The sequence below is a fragment of the Oxyura jamaicensis genome, chromosome Z (assembly GCF_011077185.1).
Source record: "Oxyura jamaicensis isolate SHBP4307 breed ruddy duck chromosome Z, BPBGC_Ojam_1.0, whole genome shotgun sequence".
In the NCBI taxonomy this organism is placed as follows: Eukaryota; Metazoa; Chordata; class Aves; order Anseriformes; family Anatidae; genus Oxyura; species Oxyura jamaicensis.
The window spans coordinates 72,328,817-72,353,770 of record NC_048926.1 but is presented as its reverse complement, the minus strand read 5'-3'; the positions used below and the strand labels follow the sequence as shown (position 1 = coordinate 72,353,770).

Sequence of the window (24,954 nt, the reverse complement as noted above, 5' to 3'; positions counted from 1 at the left end):
TTTGGTTGAAAAAACCTTGCAGTGTTAGCCTTGGGTTCTCTAAATAAAAAAATGTGAGGGAAAGAATTTAAGTTCCTCAGTTGTAAACATTTGGTTTGCTTGTTTGTTGTTCTTCATATGGTCTTAGAGAAATCTAAGTATTAGTCCTTGAGCCTATGGCTTAGGATATCTGAACTTCATTTCATCAATCAATATGTACTAGAACACTGTACACTTCAGTTTTTGTATTTGTTTGGAAAAAAATATAGTTTTCATCTAGTTAATATATAAGTCTATAGAGCATGTAGTCTATGGGTTTAGATGTTTCAAATTTTCAGCAAGATTTGAGATTCATCTTCTGGTTTACAAGTCTGTGGTATAGCAATGACATTAGAGTGTGAACTAGTTTTCTTGGCAGTGGTGTGTTACTTCTTAAGATGTATAAAGGCTCTGTCCCTCTTTCAACAGGAATATTAATAAGAAACATGGAAAACATTACGTTTACTGAAAACTTTCTTAATAACAAAGATCATGGAGGATTCCTGTTTGTTTCACCAACTTTTCAGAAACTTGATGATTTAATTCTACCAGATAACCCTTTTCTTTGTGGCATTCTAATCCATAAACTGGAAATACCCTGGGCAAAAGTTTTTCCAATCCGTTTGGCGTTGAGATTGGGAGCAGAATATGGGGGTAAGTTTTAACACTTCAAATAGTGGTATAGGTGTAAAATTCCCCTCGAAAAAACATAACTTTGACACTGCTCCAGGTCACTGGAAGAAAATATTTTCACAAATTGTCATTGCCTTGAAGAACAGATAAAGCCAGCTTGCACAGGACCTGAAGGCAGGTACTGTCCTAAATGCCTTCTAGAGTTGTTCGTGTGTACTTTTTGAATAACACAGACACTAATGTAGAGGTATAGGTGCTGCTTTATTTCCTGTCACACTATTCCTTATTTGGAGACAAGGAGTTTAGATAAGTTGCAGCATGGAGCTGTTACTAGAGTGAAATGGATTTCAAAAATATATCATGTAAACCTTTCCCAACTTGGATGGTTTTAATAAATAAGCCTACCACTTTAGAGATTTTAAGCCTATAAATGTGCATCACTCAATTGTTCATGGATTTGAGTCCATAGTAGAGTTCTACTTTCTGCCTGGGTGTTGACAAGGGTGGTAGCTTCTTTGCCATTATTCCTTCTCAACAAATTTATTGTCATTTTTGTATCAACCATGCACCATCTTTGATCTCACAATCCTGACTTGGCAGTGCAATTTACTTTGTTTTCAGATTACTTTATGTTTTCTGTGGTTTCCTGCATCTCCTTGCTTTCCCTTGGTTTCCATCTGCATGTTTTTTATTCCAGTCATAGGACTGCAAAGCACTTAAAACCTTGTTACCTTGTATGAACCTCTTGATTCACTTTGTTTGTTGCCTACCAATACTAAGTGGTACTTCATCTTAGAAGCAGATGTAACCTGCATGGTGTTCATATTCAAGCAAGTACTGAGCCTTGCATCTCCTCCTCTGACAGATGACCCAAAGACTGCACACAGGATGTTTCCTTCCAGCCCACCTATTGCAAGAAGTATAGCTGATAAAGCATGTGAACAGCATCAGGTCTCTCAGAAGATTTCTGCTGGGGGAGACATGCAGACATCGCAGTAGGATTTAATTGTGGGCAAAGAAACCATGCAGTGGGCTGAAGTGAGAGTGAGGGAGAATCAAAATGGCTCTAGTTCACTTGGCATTTCAGATAATGAAATTAAGAAACATAGTCTATAGCTGAAAATAAATGCTTATATTAGTGAGTTTTACGGTTGCTGGTGAGTAAACATGACCTTTTTTATTTCTTCCACTCCAGCATATCCAACTCCTCTAGTAAGTTTCAGACACCGAAAGCCACTCTTTGGAGAAATAGGACACACAGTAATGAATCTACTTGTTGTGAGTAATGGTTCTCTTCCCTTCCTGTTGTAATCTTGTTCATATAAATATACTCAGAACTCAGATTCTGTAAAGCTGAATTACTTTTGGCAGAGTTAAAGAGCTAACACTTTTGTTTTTCAGAGCTAACTTGGAAATTCCTTACCAAAGACGATTTAGATGTCAATTAAAAAGCTGAATCTTTGTGGTGGGTTGATATTGCCTGGCTGACAGGTGCCCACCAAGATTCTTTCTCTCTCCCTCCTCTTCAAGATACAGGGGGAAATATGATGAAAACTCTTTGTGGATTGAACTACGGACAGGGAAATTGCTCACATATTACCTTCCCATTCAAAACAGGCTTGGGGAAGATTAAATTTGTTGCCAACAGAGAACAAACTGAGAACTGAAATAAACTAAACCCACCTTTCTTCACCCACCCTATCATCCCCCTTTCTTCCCAGGCTCAACTTCATTCCCAGTTCTTTTACTTTCTCCACATCTATATGGCACAGGGGGGATGGGAAATGGAGTTGCAGTCAGTCCATAACACTTCACCTCTGCAGCTCTTTTCTCCTCACTCTCCTCTGCTCCATTGCGGAGTCCCTCCCATGGGATACAGTCCTTTGCCAACTGCTCCAACATGGGTGTTTCCCACAGGATTCAGTCCTTCAGGAACAGACTGTTCCAGGGTGAACTATTCTCCATGGGTCGCAGTTCATGCCAGCAGCCTGCTCCAGTGTCATTCTCTGTGGGCTGCAGCTTCCTTCAGGACATATCCATCTTCTGTGACGTGGTGTTCTTTATGGGCTGCAGTGTGGAGATCTGCTGTGATTAAAGTCATCAGTTAAATAGCTTTAACTGATTGGTCCTCACCACAGAGGAACTTCTGCTCTGGAACCTGGAACACCTCCTCCCCCTCCTTCACTGACCTTGCTGTCTGCAGGGCTGGTTCTCTGTTTGTCACTCCTCTCTCCCAACTGCAGTTTTTTCCTCTTTCTTCAGTCTGTTCTCCCAGAGGCCCAACCAGCATCGCTCATGGCCATGCTCTGCCCAGCAGCAGGTCCCTTTTGGCGCCGGCTGGAGCTGGCTCTGCTCTGACATGGGTCAGTGGCTGGGCTTTTCTCGCAGAGGCCACCCCTACAGCCCTACTGCTACCAAAACCTAATCACTTAAAACTGGTGTAGTCTTTCACATCATACTGTTGTTAGCACAGTCTCTGGTAGTAAGAAATAGTTTTAACTGATTGAGAAAAATGTTGTAATTTACATTAAAGCTGGTAGTAATCACTGTTCAGTTACAATTTTCTCTTACAAGGACTGCTCTGGCACAAGAACTCTAGTGTTAAATCTGACATCTCATTAAATTTGAAAAAGCAAACTTGACAGGCAGATGCTGTATTCTAATTGTAACATTAATTACATTGACATACAAAATTAACTTTGTTATGGTTAACCAGTCTGACCGTCTTACACGAAAGCCTTGCTTCAAGTCAAGAATTTTTCCTTTGTTACCTAAATAGTTTGATGTAAACTTCTAGTAAGCCTGTATTTCTGAACTGGTAACTTTCTCTTCTAACACTTACGTAGAACTTGTCCTTTACCTTTCATCCTTTATCCTGTAGCAAAAGTACTGAAAAGGTTACAGAGAGAATTGCAAACACTTTGGTGATCATTAAATCCTCTCTAGTCTAGAAACCGTTACAGCTTAGATGAAGTGGTGGTCTTTGGCTCTCTACTGTTTTTTGCTATCATTGATTTCCATGTCGCTACACAGAGAATCATTCTCAGTAATTAAGCCATATGAAAATAGTGATTTTTTTATTTTTTTTTTTTCTTGATGGAGGAATCTTAAGTTTCAATTCCATGAGGCTGCTCCCTGCCTGATTGGCAATGGACCAGTACCAGCATGGGGGTGGAGGAAGAACTTCCGGACAGACAGGAGAAGAGTACAAGGGAGATTCACTTAATTGACTTAAAACACAGGCTTTGTGTTATTCAAGTGCTAAGGCCACAGATTGTTACGGTCTGGAAGAGTAGCCGGGGAAGGCAGAGATGCACATATGGAGTAGCATAAACTCATCAGTGTTTATTCTCTGTCACTGACACAGGGGATATTGAACTGGATTTGTCTTAGTATCTGATATGGTATACCCATTCCTTTATTTAGCCTGCTGTGGAATTACACCTTTGGACTTAAAGGAGTCTTAATGTTGCACTGGTGATGGGGAGGGCTTCTGTATAATCTGTTCTCAGTTGGATTACAGTTGCTTTGATTCTCCTTTATAGCTGTGTTCGGTGGCATTTGTTCAGTGGCATCAGCTCAAAATGCTGAGAATATGTGCTTCTTGGCAGGGTTACTTCTTCTGATACAGCAGGAGTTTGAGTCATAGTGAGATGACTGCAAAACATTCTCATTAGATTTTTAAGTACAGGTGGTGCAAACTCAACAGTTAAAGATCATAAAATCTAGCACCACACAAGTGATTGAGGTGATGGTAAATGATGAAGGCAAAGGGAGTCTGTGATGCATATCCTTTCTACTGCTAAACAATGTCAGTTCAACTGAAACTTGCAGTGCAGTGAGATGTATTTATAAATACTCTTCTTGCTACAGGTGAGCTGATTGAGGAAGTTACTGATTTCCTGGCTCAGCTGCTGACAAGAGCCTTCTCTAATCTTAATTCAGCTGAGCGAGTAAAAACGAAACCATTTTTACATCTAACATCACTCTTCCATAATAAAACAGAATAGCGAAATTTTGCAGAAGTGGCTCTCAGAGGAATGTATAATAAACACAATCACAGAATGTCTGAGGTTGGAAGGGACCTCTGAAGGTCATCTAATCCACCCCCCTACCCCCCAAACAGTGCAATACTCAGAGAAGTACTGTAAGTACTCAAGAAATTATAGAATCACAGAATATCCCAAGTTGGAAGTGACCCATGAGCATTAAGTCCAACTCTGGACTCTGTGACAGCATTGTCCAAACCCTTCCTGAAAATGAACATTCTTGGGGCTGGTTGTAAAATACTTTGTCTTGATGAGATTTACTGTCAAATGTAAGGAAATTAAACTGTCTGCTAACATAAAACCTTTGTCTGTTATAGGATCTTAGAAACTATCAATATACTTTGCATACTATAGACAACCTATTTGTTCATGTGGAAATGGGTAGAAGCTGTATTAAAATACCCTTAAGGAAATACAATGAGGTGAGTAAAAGTAATCCAAACCAATTTAATCTTAATTTTTGTATAATACCAGTTACATCTTGAATGTGAGGTCTTTTATTTTTTTATTATTATTATTAAAAAAAAAGGTAGGAGGGAAGAAGTGGTTCTTAAGAGGCAGTAATGCTTTTATTCTTAAATTTCCAGGCAGTTCTGCAAGTGATTTCTCCACTTGATTGCAGCTCTCTAGTTTGCAGTGCAGTAGACTCTTTGAACTTCAAAATGGTATAAGCATGTGATATCTGGGGAGAGGGCATGAAATTGTCTGAGTGCACATTACTGTCATGGATGTGTTAGAAGATGGATGATGAGTGAAAAATTGAGGCTTAGGGTAGCCTGCTAAATGTGAAAGTTCAACAGTTCCTGTAAAATCTTTTAGCATGTGTTTCCAAGGAGAATCTCCTACATATTTTCTGAAGGTGCTGTTTTGCGTAAAACGTCAAAATACAGTACAATTTTTAAAAATCTTTTGTCAGTGTAGTTTTTATTACAGTTTAAGTGACCTTAGCAACAATAAAAAGGAGTAGTAAACTGCATGATGCTTAATGCATCGCCTCAACCTATAAAATCCCTACAACTCTGATATTCTGTGTTATCAGTAGTCAGACATCACTCTCAACTGAAGTGTTATTTTTAATCATGTTTAGTTTTCCTCGAACTAGTCATGGCAAATTAAGTTGTTCATCCTTTCTGGAATTAAGTGAGTAATCCTTGGGATTTGTTTCGAGAGCCGGATTTTTCTAATGTGTTGTATTTAAAACCAGTACTGCAAAAAGAGATTTGTTACTTTAATGACAAACTTTATGTTGACAGGTGATGAAGGTAGTAAATTCTTCTAATGACCATGTAATTAGTATTGGAGCCAGTTTCAATACTGAAGCAGATTCTCACTTAGTGTGTGTGCAAAATAAGCATGGCCTCTACCATACACAAGCAAACAGTGCTACTGAACATCCTAGGAAAGGTAAGCTGTCTAGTGTGGCTTGTGAGGAACAATCACAGAGCAGAAATCACAGAATCACAGAATGTGTTGGAACGGACCTTTAAGGATCATGTGGTTCCAACTCCCTTGTCATGGGCAGGGACACCTCCCACCAGACCAGGTTGCCCAAAGACCCATCCTGCCTGGCCTTGAGACTCCCCACAGTTTCTCTGGGCAGCCTGTGCCAGTCCCTCACCACCCTCTGAGTGAAGAATTTCATTGTGCAAATAAAATGTAAGTTCACTGACTCATGTTGCAAGTATGTATTCCCAGTTGCTTGTTTAGACAAAAAGTTTAGGCATTCAAGTAGCAGAATAAGTGCAAATATTGCTGTTTGTTTTCAGCTGTTAGTCACCTTTTAGAAATAATATATTAAGTGATGATTCATACTTTTCTGCTTGTATTTAGATTTTTTTATTATAGCTTTGTCCTGGTTTCAGTTAGGACAGAGTTATTTCTCCTCCTAGTAGCTGCTATGTTTTGGATTAGGATGAGAAGAGTGCTGATAACATGCTGATGTTTTAATTGCTGCAGAGCAATGCTTACACTAAGCCAAGGACTTTTCAGCTTCTCGCTCTGTCCTGCCAGCAGGCAGGCTGGGGGTGCAGCAAGAGCTGGGAGGGGACAGACCCAGGACAGCTGATCCAAACTGGCCAAAGGGGTATTCCATACCATCTGACGTCATACTAAACAATACATAGGGGTGGCTAGCCCGGGTGGGGGGGGTGGCTGCTCGGGGTTGGGCTGGACATCGGTCAGCGGGTGGTGAGCAATTGCATTGTGCATCACTTGTTTGTACATATTATTATTATTATTTTCTATCTTAATAAACTGTCTTTATCTCAACTCACAGGCTTCACTTTCCTGTTTCTCTCCCCCATCCCAGAGAGGGAGGGGGGAGGGTGAGCGTACAGCTGTGTGGTGTTTAGCTGCCAGCCCGGTTAAACCACACCAAGCTTGCATTTTTAGGCATAATAATTTTTTTTACATCTTTCAAAATCTAAATTTAATATTAGTGTGAATTATGCAATATGTCTGCAGACTAAACAGCCTGTCTGAGTAACTGAGTGTATGGAAGTACAGTGTGAGTGAATAAATACAGTGCCTAGCAAACTGATGAAACCACATGTAGTGAAGAGTATAGGTTTTGAGGTTTTGCAAACAAAACAGTTGCATTGCATTAGCAGCATATCAAGCCTGATTATTCGTGCATCTCAAGAGTCATTAGTTGCAGGGGAATTCCAGATTGGCTTTACTCCTGCCATCTCTGGCGTGAATTAGAAATACCATTCTGTGCTTCATTAACCATATCTACTTAGCATGCTTTTGTTTGAAGTGCTGTGTTTGGATTGACTGATGCCAAACTAACAAATTAATGCAAAAGTCTGCAGTATGGAAATTCATGTCATCTTTTCTTTGAGTTGTTTTTAGTGCCACTGAAAATGATCTAAGCTTCAGGAATATTTTCAGTTAATAAGTTAAATTTAAAACTTATGTGATTATATATATATGTTTAAAAAAAAAAAAAAAAAAAAAACAGCACAACACTGTTCCATTAACTGTCTCCTCTTTGTATATTGAGCTTTGTCAGCTTGCCTGTTACACACCTGCCGGTATCTTACAAGAATCCTGTATGCACTCATAGTGTAGCTTAACAAAGGTGGGCTTTTTTGCCAAGGTCCAGTGTTTTGTACCAGCCTGTGACTTAGCAATTGCTAGTAATATCTTGTTTACCCTCTTAAAAAAAAAAAAAAGTAAATTAAATGTTGCTAATGACAAACTTCAGAGATATGTAGTGATAATTACTTTCTTTCCACTTTTTCTAGTTACAGGTGCAAGTTTTGTTGTGTTTAACGGAGCCTTAAAGACATCTTCAGGATTTCTAGCTAAATCCAGTATAGTTGAAGGTAAGAATTTTGTTCTACGTGTTTTTTGTTGTTGTTGTTGTTTTTTCAGATCTATGTGCTTTTTTTGTTTGTTTGTTTTCAGAGGATCCTAAAAGGGGTAAGTGGGGGGAAGAGGAGAGGAGAAAAAAAAAAAAAAAGGTAGTTTTGTGCAGGATCTTTATTCCACAGAAAGCAAAACTTTTTCAGGACTTCTAACTTGTAGAAAACCTCTTACAAACAAGTCATACTCTATAAAAATACATGCTAGTTCATCTGTTGGTTTTATTACATGTTAAGTTTTATCTCTCTTCATGTTAGCCAATACTTGAGTTTCCTTTACGGCTGGCTGTATCTAGAACTATTTTCATTGATGTACTGATGAAATGCATATATTGACACACAGCCATGAGATACTTATAAGATTAGTCTATTGGTCTTAGCTCTGACTAGAAAAGCTTTAATTACTTCTTGTGTCATGTAGCATTTAATGCTGTTGTTGGCTATAGTGTTTAAATTAGGACTTGATGCCTGTTCATTAGGGAGCTGAGGGAGAGGGCTGGTCTCATTAGAAGTTAAGCTAAGACTATTTTAAAGCTGTGCTACTCTTTCAGTAGACAAGTGATAGTCTTAACTGATTTTCTTCTAGATGGACTAATGGTACAAATAACACCAGAAACGATGGGAAGCCTACGCCAGGCATTAAGAAACAAGAAGGACTTTAAAATAACTTGTGGCAAAGTGGATGCAGAAGGCCTAAATGAATATGTAGATATTTGCTGGGTAGAAAATGAAGAAAAAAAAAACAAAGGGTAAATGTATTACCAAAACAAAGCATCTTGCAGAATTCTCTTGTTCCCTACTTGAAAATATCCACCTTTTATTTCTTGAAATCTAAGGTATTTTTATTCAAAGAAGTGATGTAGTAAAAGCTGTAAGGCAATAGGACAATAAACTACCTGCTAGCCTCTAGATGTCACTAGCAGAATAGTTTAGCTCTTGTTCACCAAAATTAATACCGTTTTTGATGTTCGGGAATTTGCAAGGAAGTGTGTGTACCTTTGAAACTCGTTTATCGAACCAGGTATCGATTTAAGGGTGCAATTAATCTCTTTATGCTTGGGGGAGGTGAGGTGGCTTGCAAGTGCACAATACTGCTCTTTGCCACTCACTGCTTAGAATGCCAGCATTCGGTAAACGAAGTTAAGATGCAAGACATCCTTATTTAATGTGTTTTGAATGGTTGTTTATACATCTTCAGACTTTAATTGCACACTGCTAACTCAAAAACTTGCTTTGTGTTAACTGAGTTGTTTCTCAGGCCCTGAGCTTGACTTAGTATGCCTTTTTCTGTGGTTTCTTTGACCAATTAAAACAAACAGGTGCCTGACCTAAGATGGTTGATAGTTTCTTTAACCCATATGATCAGGCTTTTATTAAGTGTTGTTTGTTCCCTATTTAGGATACTTTTTTTGTAACTTATATATTGACATGATGTGAATCCTGTATTACATTTTGTTATAGAGGTATTTAAAAAACCTTTAAGGATAACTCAAATTTTGTAGATTGGGAAAAGTTGTATGAAATAAAATGTTTTTTTTTTTTTTTGTAATTATTAACAATGCTATTATCTTCCATAGAATTCTAAGTCCAGTAGACGGAAAATCAATGGAAGGAACTCAGAGTGAAAAAGTACCACACAGCAGAGACTTTGAAAGAGAAGGAAAAGTTTTGAAGTGTACTGAAGTTAGTAAACTAAATTGTACTTGAGCCTTTTTACTACTACTAAAAATATTTTAGTGGTAAAGAAAGGGGTATTAAGTGTTACTATTAAAGAATCTAACTTATCTGGTACATAGCCATACTGATTTGCAAACTGTTCTGTGGTTCCTTGATAAGCATACATATACTTCACGTTATTTTCCTCTGAAGAAGAGTAAATTGTAAAAGTCTGTTATCATTGCTAACTGTGAATGTATAATCCAGATATTCCCATGGTCACTTAAGTATTGTGACTGAACATTAAATGTTAGAATACTTTACCAGCAAACAAGCATTGGTATTTATAGCTCATTTTGTTCTGCATTATATTGAATTACTCATTTTCTTACTTTGTCATATAATGAGGCTGTTGTCTGTTCTTAACCTTTCTGTGATTTCAGGTGTACTATTTTCTAAAGGACTATGAACTATCCAGTCCTGTTCCTCTTCAGTTTGCTAAAGAGATTGCGATTGCCTGCAGTACTGCTCTTTGCCCACACCTTAAAACCTTGAAAAATAATGGGATGAATAAGATCGGCCTAAGAGTTTCTGTTGACTCAGATATGGTAATCTTTCAACTTTTATTGCAGACACTCCATTTCAACTGAAATCTTTCCTGTGAAGACCTTGGATCTCTTTCTGAATGTTTCTATTTTTTTGTCCTACCCCAGATCCAGATTGAGGATGAAATTTCACTTAGAAGCTGACTTAATAACTAGTGGTTCATGAAAGGAATAGTCTCATTTTCTTTTCTGCCCCATTCCATAGTAGCTGCTTGCTATAAGTTACTAGTTATTTTCTGGTTCTGACTCTCTCTGGCATTCATTTGCCTCCAGGGTGAGTCAGTTTAGAGAATTACAGAGTTAATTTTCTGGTGCTTTTCTTTTAAGTATGTAGTTTTCTGCTGCATTAGCTCCCAACTCTGTTTCAGTAGAAGACATTTTTGCTCTGATGTTTCTACTGCAGAGGAGGTTTGCCTAGTTCTGTCCAGTATGGATGTCTCTCTGCAGAACTGCAGAACTCCAGTATTGAAATAAACTTATTTGTGTCTCAAGGTCTTATTCTATTTTACACTTCCTTATCTTTTTCAGGGGAAGCTGTAAATGCATTCCTTAAATTCTAATTTTCAGTAATCTATTTTGAAATTTATCTAATAGTAACTGTGGTCCTGGAATAAAATCAGCTAAGTCTTGGACAGAAGTCTGAAGCAGTCTGGGATGCCAAGGATGTGTGGCTGGGTAAACCTAGGTGGAATGTTGCATGCTTCTCAGTGGCAAACCATTGATTCATGATTATGAAATTCATGATTAACCTGAAAACCTACCCAGTTCCCAGTGTTTGAATGTTACTTTGTCACTTCATGCTAGGTGAACTACTGTTTTACCAAGACATTTGTGTCTTCCTGTTAATTAAAAAAATGTTAAAATAGATGTCTTCTCGTTCTAGGTTGAGTACTTGGCAGGATCTGGAGGTCGACTTCTTCCACAGTACTATCTGAATGAATTGGACAGCACTCTGATTCCTGTGATCCATGGTGGGATGTCAGATCCTACAAGTTTACCGTTAAAAATGGAATTAGTATTTTTCCTTATAGAACATCTATTCTGATGAGGCCAGTCACTGGCAAGATACTGATTTGCTAGCCCTGAATACCAAAGTTGCAATGTGTCAAACACTAAAAATGATAAAAGTTTTTAAGACTGGTTTTGTTTAATGGATTTGCATTAATGGATTTTTAAACTGCTAAAAAAAAAAAAAAAAAAGCACCAACCCTCTTAACTCTTGCTGCTTTCTTTATGACATAAGAATTGTAGTTTGTAATGTTTCCTAAAGTTCTGAAATTTTATACTTAATACAGTTGATGAAGAGGGCAGTCTTTGTTACCTCTTTACACAATTGTAGAGTTTACTTTGTGTAGTGTAATTTTAAGCCATACTATCTTGCCTCTTAACGTCAGATAAGTATTAGAGAAATTGCTGTGGTTAGGTCTAATCTCAATCTGAAGCATGTGCTTTCCATGTGCATATGAGATAAATACTGAAATATACTTACCTGGCACAAAACTGTTTTCTTGCCGTTTGAGATTCAAATATGAGATCTGTAGCTGACTGCAAGCGTCATGTGTCAGTGCAAATATAAGTGCACACTTTTTGACACTTGTCTATGATCAGCACAAGGAAGAATTTTACAGGTATGTTTATGAAGACTTTAGTTGAAGTCCTGAATTACTAGGATATTATGCTAGTGCTTCAGGAACATAAGCTTCTGAATTTCTTTTTATAGAAAACTGATTTCATTCTTGTATTTATAAGGATTTATCGAACTTAAATGGATGCTATTTTTATAAACACTGCTACTTTTTTTCTTTTACTCTGTGTTCAGAAGTCCTGATGCAATTTGACCTTTCAAGGATTAATAAAAAGCCAGATTACCTTTACAGTAATCTACATGTAGCAATAAGAAAGACAAGGGTTCTGCAATACCTATTCTGCTTCCATCTACTGCTTTTGTCACCTCTTGGTAGCCACCTTTATTTTCAGGGACAATAAATGTATTAAGTGTGAATTTCCATTAACAGATTGCTTTAGTATACCTGTGGTTCTTGTACAGTATGTATTTTTGATATTGGGTCATTAAAATCTATTTATGTACTTGTGCTGCATGTGATTTGTACCAAGGTTCAGTGAACCAAGGTTTGATAACTGTCACAAGTGTTTACCAAGAACAGAACCAACAAAATCTGTCCAAGGTCTATATAGTTTTGAGTAAAAATGTTGGTACAGTTTTATGAGACTATTAGAACTTTGATGCTTTCTTGATGCTCATAGGGGATATTTCATGTTTTTGTATCAAAAACAATTTGTACCTTAACCTAATCAGCTCTGCTGTTATCCATGCTTTAAAACACAAGTTTTTGGAAGGTTTCAGGCTTCATCAAGATCTTGCTGTGGAGGGTACTGGGGCTACCTTTGAGCTAAGTCTTCAGAGAAGCTAATTCTGGAGAGGAGCTGAAGACCACAGGAGAAGCAGTTGCATCCAAACAAGCCACAACTGGACAGTAGAGGAAACAACTGTGAGAAAAGTTAACTGAAGCTTACCTTCTATTTAAATAAATACAAACGTGTTATGCGTGAATGCCTCGGCTTTCTTTTCCTCTGCCTTTTCGGCCGCACCTGAAGCTCTCTTCCAGAGGTCCCGGGCTGTGGGGGGCTGCAGTTTCCCTCCCGAGGCAGAGCCCTCTGCTGCCGGCGGGCTCCGGGACTCCAAGCTCTAGGCTCCGGGGCCGCTCGAGGAGCCCCGGCCGCCCGCCCCATGGCACTCCCCCGCCCGGCAGCCGGGCCAGCTTCCGCGTCTGCCGGGGCGGGTCCGGGCGAAGAGATGGCGGCCGGTAAGCGTTGCGCGGCCCTGCTGTGTCCCCAGCCAGGTCCCCTTCGTGGGGACCGCCGCGCTGAGGGTTCGTCCCGCTTTGTGCCGCAGGAGCGTGGGGCGAGGCGGCGGTGGAACATTTCCTGCGGTGCGGGCGGCTTGCCTGCAGGGACGGGGCGGGAATCCGCTGGTGGCATGCGGCTAACAGCCGGCGGCGAGCCCGGGAGGCCGCCACAAGTAAGTACGAGCCGGGGGCACGATCCCGTCACCGACCCTATCGCCGCTCCTCGCCCTCTGGCCGGCCCCTGAGGAAGGGGGGTCTGCAGAGGTGGCGGCTGGCGTGGGACCAGCTGGGGGAGGCGGCGCTGAGCCCGCTGCTTTCACCGACACGAGCTGAGCTTGTCTGGAGCACCCTTCGGCTTGCAGAGGGACGCAAAATGTCTCTTTGGTCTCTGTGAGGACAGTGGGGAACGCAGGAGCTATTTCCCCTGACGCGGCAGCACTGCCTGTATGGGCAGGCTGGGGGACGAGAGGCTGGAGAGCAGCCCCACAGAAAGGGATCTGGTGGTTCAGGTTGATGGCAGGTTGAAAATGAGTCAGCAGCGTGTCTGGGCAGCCACCAGGGCTGGCTGGTCGTGTTCTGGAGAGCATCAGGCACAGCCCTGCTGGCTGATAAGTGAAAGGATTGTCCAGCTTCGCTCTGGGTTGGGGCAGCCTCACCTCCAGTACTGAGGGCAGGCTTGGGAGCCACAGTGTAAGATGTAAGACTATTAGTGTCCAGAACAGGACAACAAAGATGGTAAAGGGTCTGAAGAGGAAGACATACGAGGAGTTGCTGAGGTCCCTTGGTTTGTTCAGCCCAGAGCAGAGCAGGCTGAGGGGAGGACTCATGGTGGCCCGCAGCTCCTTGAGGGGAGCAGAGGGGCAGGTGAGGGGAGCAGAGGGGCATGTGCTGAGCTCTGCTCTCTGGGGACAGCGACAGGACCCGAGGGAACGGCATGGAGCTGGGACAGGGGGGGATCACTGGGTGTGAGGGAAATGTTTTGCACCCAGAGGGTGGCTGGGCACTGAGACGGGCTCCCCAGGGACATGGGCACAGCACTGAGCCTGCTGGAGTGCAAGAAGTGTGTAGACAATGCTCTCAGACATAGGGTCAGATTTTTTCTCTTACAGCACTCATCTTTTGATAACAGGTGAGGCTCACATGATAGAAGCAGATGTCCTTCTCCGTGGTGGCAAGGGAGGAAGTGGTGACCCTATCATGGCTCATCCACCTGAAACAGACAGTGACATCACGTTGCAGGAATGGCTAAATGTGATTGTCAACACAGATAAAGGCATCAAGTTGGATTTTAAGAGGTATTTCGAGACAAAAATATTTGTATATACTACATAAACATATATAAATGTGTATATGTATATATATATATATATATATATCATTCTTACTAATTAACAATTAACAGTTTTACAGGTAGTGCTATCTTTTGGTGATCATAAACCAAACCTTACCTGATTGTGTAATTTAGAGTTAGTCCTTCCTTACTGAATAGTAGCTGTGGTGAATCATAGTCAGTATTACTGAATGCGTTTCAAGAATAAAATTGTTAAAGGGTTTTGAACCACGAATGATGATTTCATATTTAGTCAACTCATTACTGAGTTGCCACTGAGCAAAATTTTCCCATTGGGAAAATTGACTTGGTAGTGCCTATGTGGAAAACTCCCACCAGTTTTCTGCTTGAACAAATAAATTAGGAAAGATGACCTCTCGGCTGGAAGTCAGAGTGGCTGCCGGGCTGCAGATGGGGTTGAGCATGCTGGGTCTCTCTCTGCCCAGCAGCATGTATGTCACTCCCACTGTCCTCCAGATTTCTCAGTGGTATTCCCTACTCTAGAAGGGGAATGAAAGTGTCAAGGCTGTTTAAGGAGCTTCCGAACAGCTTGTTGAAAAGCTAGCTCTGTTCCAGGCCTGCTGAAGGTCATATTGATTAAAAAAAAAAAAAAAAAAAAAAAAAAGTAAAAATCATCCCATATCACCATATACATCTTTCTTTCCAGAACTCATTTTATTTTTTTAAGGAGAAGACGTCTGTTCCCTCATCAGCTCCAATATTAACAATCTGTTGGGGATTTCTCAATTCACGAATTAAATGTATTCTTTTGAATGTCTGATCTCTCAGCATGCATGATGCAATTTTTGAGTGTGATTTGTAACACAGTAAAGCTTTATTACTGTCAGTATGGTAAGTTGCATGTATATTGAAGTAAATTTAGTTTCTTTGGTCTAACTTCTCAATTTCACCTTCAGAAGTTCATTTTCAATTTTAACCATCCTGTTTCCTTAGCTTTATTGGAAAATGCACCTGAAAAGCCCATGGAATTGCTTGGAAAAATTTGAAATTGTGTTCAAAGTGAGCTATGATTTTCAGACATAATCTCTGCAATTCCTGTCTTCAGCTTTGTCTGATTATCTGTGTACATCAGTTTTTACAGCAGCTGCACATTTAAAGGAGCCTTGGTATGTTATAGACACACAAAAATTACTAGGTAGCTATAAAATTTTGTACCTGTTGTGACATGTAATGTAATCACAGTTTTCATGTAAAAGTTCATGAGAATACAGAAACTGGGGGGAAGACTTTTATTGTTACAGAGTCTCTAAAAGTCAGCTTAAACAAGAAAGGAAAATAGTAAGAGAAGTACAGAGTTTTTCTTTTTTTTTCAAATCAGTTTTAATTATTCCTTAAATTAATTTAAAAATTGTTGCCTTTTACTTTTTCTACAAGAAACTTCTGTCCAGGTGCAATGATTTTTTTAAAAGCTTTAAAAATTATATTGCATTATAAAAGTTGGATTGTATAAAAGCATTTTAAAAATACAAGCACACAGAGTGGATACATTCAACTGAGTGACACAGAATTTGATGTTCATTTGGATAATGTTTCTTTGGGTACCACTGCTGAAGTTTTGAAGGTTATTCTAGTGGTTCTTAAAAATAGCTATTTTATGTATTTCTACTGTGTGAGCTTGATTAATCACATAATCAAATTTCCTGTTCAAATTAATGTATTCTGCAACAGGACTTCAGAGTCATATTTCAAAAATGTCAGAATCATTTAAAGAGGAGTCAACAATACATTTTAATTTGTTCAGATTTATTCAGTGCTGTGGAATAACAAACAGTGCTGTTGGTTCTTTTTTGTGTGTTTGTGTTGTTTTCAAGAGATGCTGCTTTGTTTGTTTGTTTCTCTTTACATTATTATGTAATTTCCAGCAAAAATGAAGGCAGTCTGCTGGTTTGGAGAATCACCTGCATATTAGTTCAGGGAACACACGAAGTGTTCTGGCTTCATAAGATGTGAAAAATACTTAAACCAATAATGTTAATTCAAGCCATTACTAGCTTTTCTCTGGGAAAAATAAAAAATAAAAAATGAGCCAATGGAGTCAGTACTTAATAACTGGAAGTGCTGGGTGGAATTCCTGACAATATGCAGTTTTCTCAACAACACAAAAGTTAAAATGTACAAAATGAATTTTCACAGTAGGTAACACAGGCAGCTCAGGGTACACAGCTGGCTGCCATTCTTATGTCTGGCTGAAAATTTTGACATGATTCATCTGACTTCATCCTGAGCTGGGTTTGGGAATAGCTTATTCCAGAACCAGCCTTACAAAATGGTGAGAAGGACTCACAGGAGAAAACATATGTCCTTGCTATTAATAAGGAAAGCACAACTCTGACCATAACAATTTCAAATTCCTGAATGTTACACGGAATGTTCATTAATTTGCTGAGTGAGAAAAATTACCTATTTTCTTGGCATTCAGTCCCTTTCCCCATTATTTTACATTTATTGTTTTTCTTTTTTCTTTTTTTTTTTTTTTTCCACAAAACTTCTGAAACTTTTGTTAGGATTGGGAAAGGTTATAGTCTGCGTTCTAGCTTTGCTCTCTTTTGATATAAGAGCATGGCAAGAATATGTGTCTTAAGACACTTTGTAAATGCTTATAGGAGGTTTCTACATTGGCTGCTCAAATGACAGCACTGCATACTTAATAGTTATCTATAGGACAAGCATCTGAAGTGCAGACTTCATGCTGCAGCTGGTATGCCATACTTCTAAGCTATGGGAATAGCTACTACCAGGGTTAAAATGTTCAGATGAGCACCCTTTCACCCTGTTAGTTGCCAAAAATACTCAGTTTTTGTCTTTTTATTGTCCTAATACAGGTGCATCATCTTGCACAGATATGAAGGTAATTTTTGGTCTGTCAACTGGATTTGAAATAATGATCTGTGGACAAAAAAAGTACCATTTTAAGCTAAGTTGGGAGAGACTACTTTTAGCCTTCAGGTAGTATATAAGCCTCAGGGACATACTTGAATAGAAGAAATACATTTAAGTATATGACAGCACTTCTGGCTTTCGGGTATTGTCAGCCTAGCTGTATAATCAAATCAAAAATGTTAGTCAGAGCCTGCTGTGACTTCCTTTACTAAAACCCTTACCAAGCATCCAATAAAGTCCAAGTCTTACAAAGCCTTGTGTTAGAAGTGCTATGAAGTGTGAGCCATGAAGTAGTTCATTTTTGGTCAGTCACCTTGTGTCCAAAAGGCTCCTCACCGTCTGCTCAGATGCTACCTGGGTTACGTGGGGAGTTTCATCAACTTCTCTACCTGTACATGCACTGTGCCTTTCCTGTCCTCAGTAAGGCGTCTCACCTCATCTGCATGTTGCTGGCACAGCCTAGATGCCGTACAGCCTTCCCTGGAGCTTCTAGAGCATGTGAAGCTGCGTTTGAGGCGACCCGTTTTGCTCAACGCAGACATCCTGCCAGGACCAAATGGGGGTAATGCCACAGTGGATGGGAAAGGATTCCTTGACGCAGTCACTTCGGTTTTCCCCAATGTAACCTTGTCGCTGGGGTGGACAACTGGATGGCACCCTGATGAACAAAATAAAGGTAAAGATAGAAAATCTAATTCTTATGCTGTATAGCCTACTCCCTTCAAATTAATTTCATAGCTGAGTCAAACTATATTGAATGCCATCTTGTCAGTTTGAAAACAGTAGTGAATATAAAAAGAATTATTTTATTTTTAGATGTATATTTGATAGTGTATTACATAGCAATTAGTTCTGTCTTTGAGTTGCAACGGAACTTTATGAAAATCCAGTGTTTCTGTTGTCAATTAGTTCTGTCTTTGAGTTGCAACGGAACTTTATGAAAATCCAGTGTTTCTGTTGTTAAAATAAACAGTGCTTTGTTCTTCTCAGTCTCATGTATTGCAGAATTTTGGGGGGACAAACTGCTTGAGCTCTGTTTCAGGTAGTTTACTCCCTGAGTCCTGGCAGGATTGGAATGGCAATCAGAATTCTGGCACAGTTCCTAAAGAAAAATTGATTAGCTGGAAGTTTTAAAACCTATGAGTTTGCTCTTTCAATATATAACTGAAATCAAATTGCTGGTCAACATTGTTTTCAACATTTCAATTGAAGAATTGAATTTGTGCAATAGATTTTCCAAGTTACTGATGTTAGTAATTTTCTGAAATCTCAGTTTTGTGAATCTAATTGCAGTTTGTTATTGTTAATCCCTAACTAAAGTTTAAATCTGGAACGTGTAAACATTAGGGTGTTTTCTATAGGCTTCCTTTCATAATTATCAGAGCTGCTTTGTTGGGATTTTTTACTCCAGGGCTCGTGCATTTGTATGCAATGACACAGTTCTGACTAGTATCATATGGGACTACAATGACAAAATTATACACTGCTCCAAATTGCTTATTATTTATTAGCAAGGTTTAGTATTTTATTATGATGATTATGTTGTATGTTAGAGAGTTTTTTTTTTTAACTTGTATTTTCTCCAACATATTGTCAGTACAGTAAGAAGTTATTGGAAATGTGCATAGTAAATATTGTACTGAATAATCTTTTTTAATAAATGTAACTTTATATTCATTCAAAACTTCAGTTTATGATGATGCTAATTATGGATGTACTGTAAGACAAAAGAGAAACAACGTATTTGAATGATTACAACTGCAATTTACTGTTTGCCCAACAAAACCTTTATTTAAAATTTTGTGCTTTTGTAGGCTTTTCAGTAACTACATTGCATTAGAGTAATTGAGCAACAAATGATTAACTGATGTTACTGCAGTTAAGATTTTCATAGCCTTTAGAAGTAAGAGAAAAGTTAAACAGCATTTTATTACCAGTGCTTGTAAAAATCTCAGCAGCAAGCACTGCAAGTGTTTTAAATAGTTTTTTAGCATTTAGTGTTTTTTGTTGTTTTTTTTTTTTTTTTTTTCGTAATGATTGTGGTTTTTTTTAGGGCCACAGTCGCATTAAAACCAGCACATACTGAAGTCAGTGGCAACACATTTTTAGAAAGAGAGCAAAGATACAGTTTTTTGGACATTAAAAATGTCACATTCTGTAGCTTTGTGCAAAATAACACTGCAGTTAATGCAAATCAGTTTGTTTTTCCCTGTTAGTATTGGGACATTATCATTTTTTATTTATAATCACTTGTTTTCTTTTCTGAATTATCTGATTTTCACAAAACCAATATTTGCTCTTGTTTTGTCTTGCCAGCTAATCATTATATAAATCATCATGTCTTTATTTTAATAGTGATTATGTATGTGAAGAACTATTTCTAATCAAATGGCCTTTGTTGTAGGCTATGACTGGATGATGGTGAAAGAAATGGCTCACATATGCAGTACACTTTCCCAGCCTGTTACCTTCCCTGTAAGAGCAGCATTAGTACGACAGTCAATGTCTGAGCTTTGTTGGTTAATACAACAGTCAGACAGGTAAGTTTGTGGGACTTACTTCAATTTTAGCAGTCCTTATTATAAAGCTACGTATTTGTTATATTAAGTACAGCACATTTATATGTACATGCTTATCCCAATTAAATTGAAAATATTTTTTTTCTTTTAGCTTATTCCTTTAGTTCCTTAACTCCATCAGTTCTTAAATTGTTTTATCATACAGGACTAATCAGTATTCACTTCTGTAAAATAACTAAATTTCAAAAGTCTCTTTTAAGATTGCTTTTTACAATTAATGAATCTTTTATAGGATTCATTGGATTTATAGGTAATCCAATTCCATTACATACATTTCATAAGACTAACGTAGTTAAATAGACCAAGCAGTTTGATGTTGCAATTTAGAATTAATGAGGTTTAATGCTGACATTTTATATAGTCCTTGTATTAGGTTACTTGTATACTATACAATAATGTGCCGTAAAAACATCAAAGGTGATTTTTGAGTTGGAATTTGTTTGTTAACCTCAGTAGGAAGCTGGGCACCACCCAGGTTCACTCTACCCCAGCAGGACTGGAAGAGAATCACAAGGGCAAAAGTGAGACAACTCATCAGCTGAGATAAAGACAGTTTTCTACGTAAGAGGAGGGACAAAACAAAGTAAAACAAAACCAAGAAAAACAAGCAATGCAAAAAGCAATTGCTCACCACCAGCCCACTGATGCCCAGCCAGTGCCTTATTAACAGCAATTCTTGCAAACTTCCCTCCGCTCCCACATGTTTTTACTGCTGAGCTTCATGCTGTGTAATGAACACTGTTGTGATCGCAATTCCAAAGCTTATCCATACTGATCTGCTGCGAAGAAAATCAATTCCATCCCAGCCAAAATCAATGCTACAGAAGTTAGTAAGTTTGCTAGAAACTTGTTTTGATTATGCACTTGAAATATATTAAGTGGTTTCCAAACACCAAGTTCTATTTCCTTTGTTATTGTAAATCCATAACAATTTCATCACTAACGTGCATTTGCCTATAATAGAAGAAAATCTGCTTCATACATACTGCCACTTACTCATTTTTTTTGCCTATTCTGCTTACCTACACTTCAGTAAAGTTGTTCCTTAAGCACTAACCAAGAGAATTTAATACATATAGTTCCCTGAAAAATGTCTTAAGTAATTAGTGAAAATAAGGTAGAAAAATTAAGTGCTTTTCTTCATGTTAACAGTGGAGAATTGAGAGATAAGTGTTGATTATTTTAAACTGGGAAATTCATCTCTAAATACTATTATGTTAAGAATATCTTACTGGATTTGTGTCATTATCAAATATTTCTTCAATGTATAAAAGCATAATTCCCACTGAAATAGTAGGATTTTCTCTTTATGTCATCATTAAAATCCCAATTTTTAGTAACATTAGAAGACAGAAATTGCTGAGCTGGCTTTGCTGACATACAGCTACACTCAGATTTACCTCTGTTTTAAATTAATACAGTTTCAATAAACAAGGGGGAAAAAAGTTTGTTATGTGGATATTATGGATAGTAATGCTTTTTTTTTTGGAAAAAAAAAGTTATAATAAAGTCTGTGCAATTAATGAGAAAAACATACATGATATGGTATGGAAGATACATCCAGTTAATCAGTTGTCATCACTATGCATCACAAAGGTGAGAAAATGTGAGACTGATAATTATTAATGTGAGACTGAAAATTATTAAGATTCCCTCCTATTTGCTGTTATAATGCTGTTTAACTATTGCTCTGTAATTCTGTAACTATTTATTACTTTATCAAACTTAATGCTCAGTCTGAAATTTCTTTGCTGGATATCTGCCCTGGATTGTTTATTTTATTCCTTGAAGAACAGTTTATACAAGAACCAGGCTAGGTGTAAATTGTGTTGGGTAATGGACAATTGTCCATCTTAAAAAAATTGCAGTCCTCCTTGGGAAGTTCCAACAAATTTAGTTGTAGTTGCAAGAACTTAAAATTTTACTGGAACCAAACTGTGTGACTTTCTTCAGCTCTGAGGAAAAAAAATGTGGCAAATGAATAGGCCTTTGCAAATTGTCATTTACCTGCAGCAAATAGAGGTTTATTTAAAGGCTTGCAATCATGTTCTTATGCTAGCCTGTCTGTGCAAAGCATTCTGTAGGCTCCCTATGTAAACTAGTGTGAGCATGTGTCGGAGCATGCCTGTTTTTGGATTAGCATTTTCAAGAACTGATTTTCCTGGTACTTGTAAATCAATGGAGTAATAAGATGAGTATAGGGACTATCAGTGCAGTTCCTTGTAGTATGAATGCAGGGTGGAGGAAGGTGATTTTCCTGGATGTGAAGGGGTAAAGAGGACAGGGATGTTTAATTCGGGTAGTTCACAAATTTTTGTTGCTTAACTTTGAAATCTAAAGGAGATAAATTTTTGGTATGTAATTTCATTCCTAAAAGTAACATACGCTATATTGACTATTTTTAGAAGCATGTTAGTGCAATGTCTTTCTGTCTCATATTCTTTAAATTAAGAAAATACTCTCTATTTTTTCTCTCTTTTTTTTATAGGTACAGCCTCACCATTTGGACAGGGAAACAAGATGTGTATTCTGTAGAAGATCTGCTTTGCATCCGAAAAAACTTTGATAAAAGTAGGGTTTACTATGATATCTTAGAACCACAAAATTCTGAATTCAAAAAAGCCATAGGAATAGAATGCTAAATATGAAGCCCATGAGCTGAGACCTTATAATACTTAGCCTCTTTAAACATGAAAACTTCTTGTTCAGCAAATGCACCCATGGTTATTGAAGAAGTTTTCCTATAACTTTCTTAAAAGGTTTCCCAAATAGGTAATGCCTCTTTGATAGGTCAGAATTGTTACTCGTTCATCATATGCATCTCCCCTCTCTTTCTAGCACTTGTTCCCTGCAAACATATAAAAAGGAGAGTGGCTTCTGTGGGTAGTTGTGGACCATGATAATTTAATACCAACTGCTTTTGTGTAAGCCAGTTATGGAACACTTGATGTCTATCAAAGAATACAGTTCACACTGTATACAGGTGGACAAGAATTGAGGTTGTAGTAAGTACAGAGATATACAGTTCCTGAAAGGTTTTATTTTATAGCTCATCCTGATATGCTCCATTTTTACTGCTATCATAATAGGTAAGGGTGTCAAATCTGTGATGCTACATGTTCCAGGGAGATAAAATAGTTATTTTTCCTGAATTAAAACTAATCAAGTTCATTGAACTGTGGCAGTCATACATTTCATGGCTTTCCTCCATGCTTTCCGAGCCATCAGCAGCATGGACTGTATCTCTGGTCTGTGAAAACCTGGAGTTATAGCTGTAGCTGAAGGAGGCACTGGGGCAGACAGAACCAGTGAAATGAACTATAATTCTGACCTGTGCTTAAAGCACATGGATAGATCGCAGTGAAGTACGTATCAGCTACAGTATTAAAAAGACCTACAGTTTATAAGATAGAGAAGTGCTGATTGTTCTTTCAAGAGTCTTAAACTAAATTTTAAGTGTAGGAGAAGCTATGTAAAATGTTCTGTTGTAGTCTTGAAAGCCAGAGGCTTTAAGAGTAAAATAGCTGTACCGTAATTGGTGCTTACCACAAAAATTGTACACTTCTGTGATTGTACAGTTATTTTCTACATTCCCCTGAATTGGACGTATTTTTGACTCACAGAATGCAATTTCAAAAATTTTCAGAAGTTAAACTTTTCCATTCAAAAAACCTAAACTCTTTGCAACCCTGTTTGTCATCTGCAGGAAAAGGCCTAATTTTAGCATTTTTTTGCCTCTCTTCCATCTGCATTTTTTTAAATGAATGGCAGTAACCACCAAAAGGTCAACTTTGGCAGTGTGATTCCTTTTAATGAATTGGGAGAAAAGATGTATTGTTTAGTTAATTATGCCAACATGAGCAGGTTTCAACAGATTTATCCTCTCTGTTCTTTATAGCATCTGTTTCTATTAGCTTCGTGGGCACACTTTGCTACTGCAGTGGAAGAAGAGGCATTAACTGTTTCCTTACTTGCCATAACAATGTAAATAAATAAAGACCCTTTTCTAATGCAGATCATTTTGACTAACCCAGGTTTCAGAAACTATTACCTGAACAGGCATGAAAGCAGATCTGATCATGTACTACCCTTCTTTGGATAATGACCTTTTCACCTTACTCCTTTTCAGAGAGAACAGGACGTGTGACTGACCAAAGCTCCCATTAACCAAAGTTCTGGATGTTGCTTTGAGTCTACAGTACCTACAGCAAGCTAGCAGGAAATAGTATAGTTCAGGTTTTTTAATACCTGAAGTATAAGGAGTTGTTAAAACTGATTAAACTATTAAGTAAAAAACATTATCAACAATTGCCAGAAGTATTTTTAAGCGTACGGGCATTGTAGAAGAAATATCACTGACGTATTGTGGATATGAATACACAGAGATAGTCAGATGCAATTAAATGAGGACACACTCTGGTTAACAGAAAAATCAATTAAGGTAACAAGACGTGAAAGTAGATTAAAGTGCTGGAGTTAATTCTGTGAAGCATTCATGCAGTGACAGAACGGTTTGACAATATTCTGAAGTTGATTATTCTGTATGGATTATCGTATATATCTGAATTTCTCTCTGTTTTCTTTTTTTATCCATGTATCACTGTTAGTTTCCTGCAAATGGAAGGGTCCTGGTCTGACTTGCACAAAAATAAATTAATTTGAATTTGTTTCTCTGTTCCAATGCTACTCTTCCTGCAAATGCTCTCCTTGTAATATCAGATGTGTTAACTGTGGGGCTAGCAATAAGACAGTAAAGATGAGATGAAAGCCAGTTATTTATTCTGTTGGAAACAGGTATGTATGAAGGTTCTGTGTCGTTCTAGCTGTTGATGTCTCCTTTTTTCTTCTGCAAATGATCTATTCCTTGTCCTTAAAACTTTCTTTAGGAGTTTTGCCTTCTGCTTGTGGATTTTTTTTTTTTTCTCCAGCAGTGTTACTTAATGTCTGT

At 38.1% G+C, this 24,954-nt stretch overlaps 2 protein-coding genes across 4 annotated transcripts in view; both read left to right on the top strand.

Moving 5' to 3' along the window:
* Positions 1 to 12,893, top strand: part of ZFYVE16 (zinc finger FYVE-type containing 16) — a 35,438-nt gene extending 22,545 nt beyond the window's left edge. For all 3 annotated transcript variants that reach the window (XM_035310089.1, XM_035310087.1, XM_035310088.1), the window contains 9 exons: positions 448 to 672; positions 1,847 to 1,929; positions 5,018 to 5,122; positions 5,954 to 6,104; positions 7,949 to 8,029; positions 8,655 to 8,817; positions 9,646 to 9,751; positions 10,168 to 10,332; positions 11,213 to 12,893. In XM_035310089.1, the coding sequence (XP_035165980.1) occupies positions 448 to 672; positions 1,847 to 1,929; positions 5,018 to 5,122; positions 5,954 to 6,104; positions 7,949 to 8,029; positions 8,655 to 8,817; positions 9,646 to 9,751; positions 10,168 to 10,332; positions 11,213 to 11,374 (1,241 nt within the window). In that variant the 3' untranslated portion in view covers positions 11,375 to 12,893. The remainder of the gene's footprint in view (positions 1 to 447; positions 673 to 1,846; positions 1,930 to 5,017; positions 5,123 to 5,953; positions 6,105 to 7,948; positions 8,030 to 8,654; positions 8,818 to 9,645; positions 9,752 to 10,167; positions 10,333 to 11,212) is intronic.
* A 236-nt stretch (positions 12,894 to 13,129) lies between these two features.
* FAM151B (family with sequence similarity 151 member B) lies at positions 13,130 to 24,675 on the top strand. The gene is made up of 6 exons (XM_035310508.1): positions 13,130 to 13,154; positions 13,244 to 13,369; positions 14,326 to 14,491; positions 17,886 to 18,103; positions 19,832 to 19,967; positions 22,495 to 24,675. Exons 1-6 carry the CDS (start codon positions 13,145 to 13,147, stop codon positions 22,646 to 22,648), a joined length of 810 nt encoding a protein of 269 aa, XP_035166399.1. The 5' UTR covers positions 13,130 to 13,144; the 3' UTR covers positions 22,649 to 24,675.
* The last annotated feature ends 279 nt before the right edge of the window (positions 24,676 to 24,954 follow it).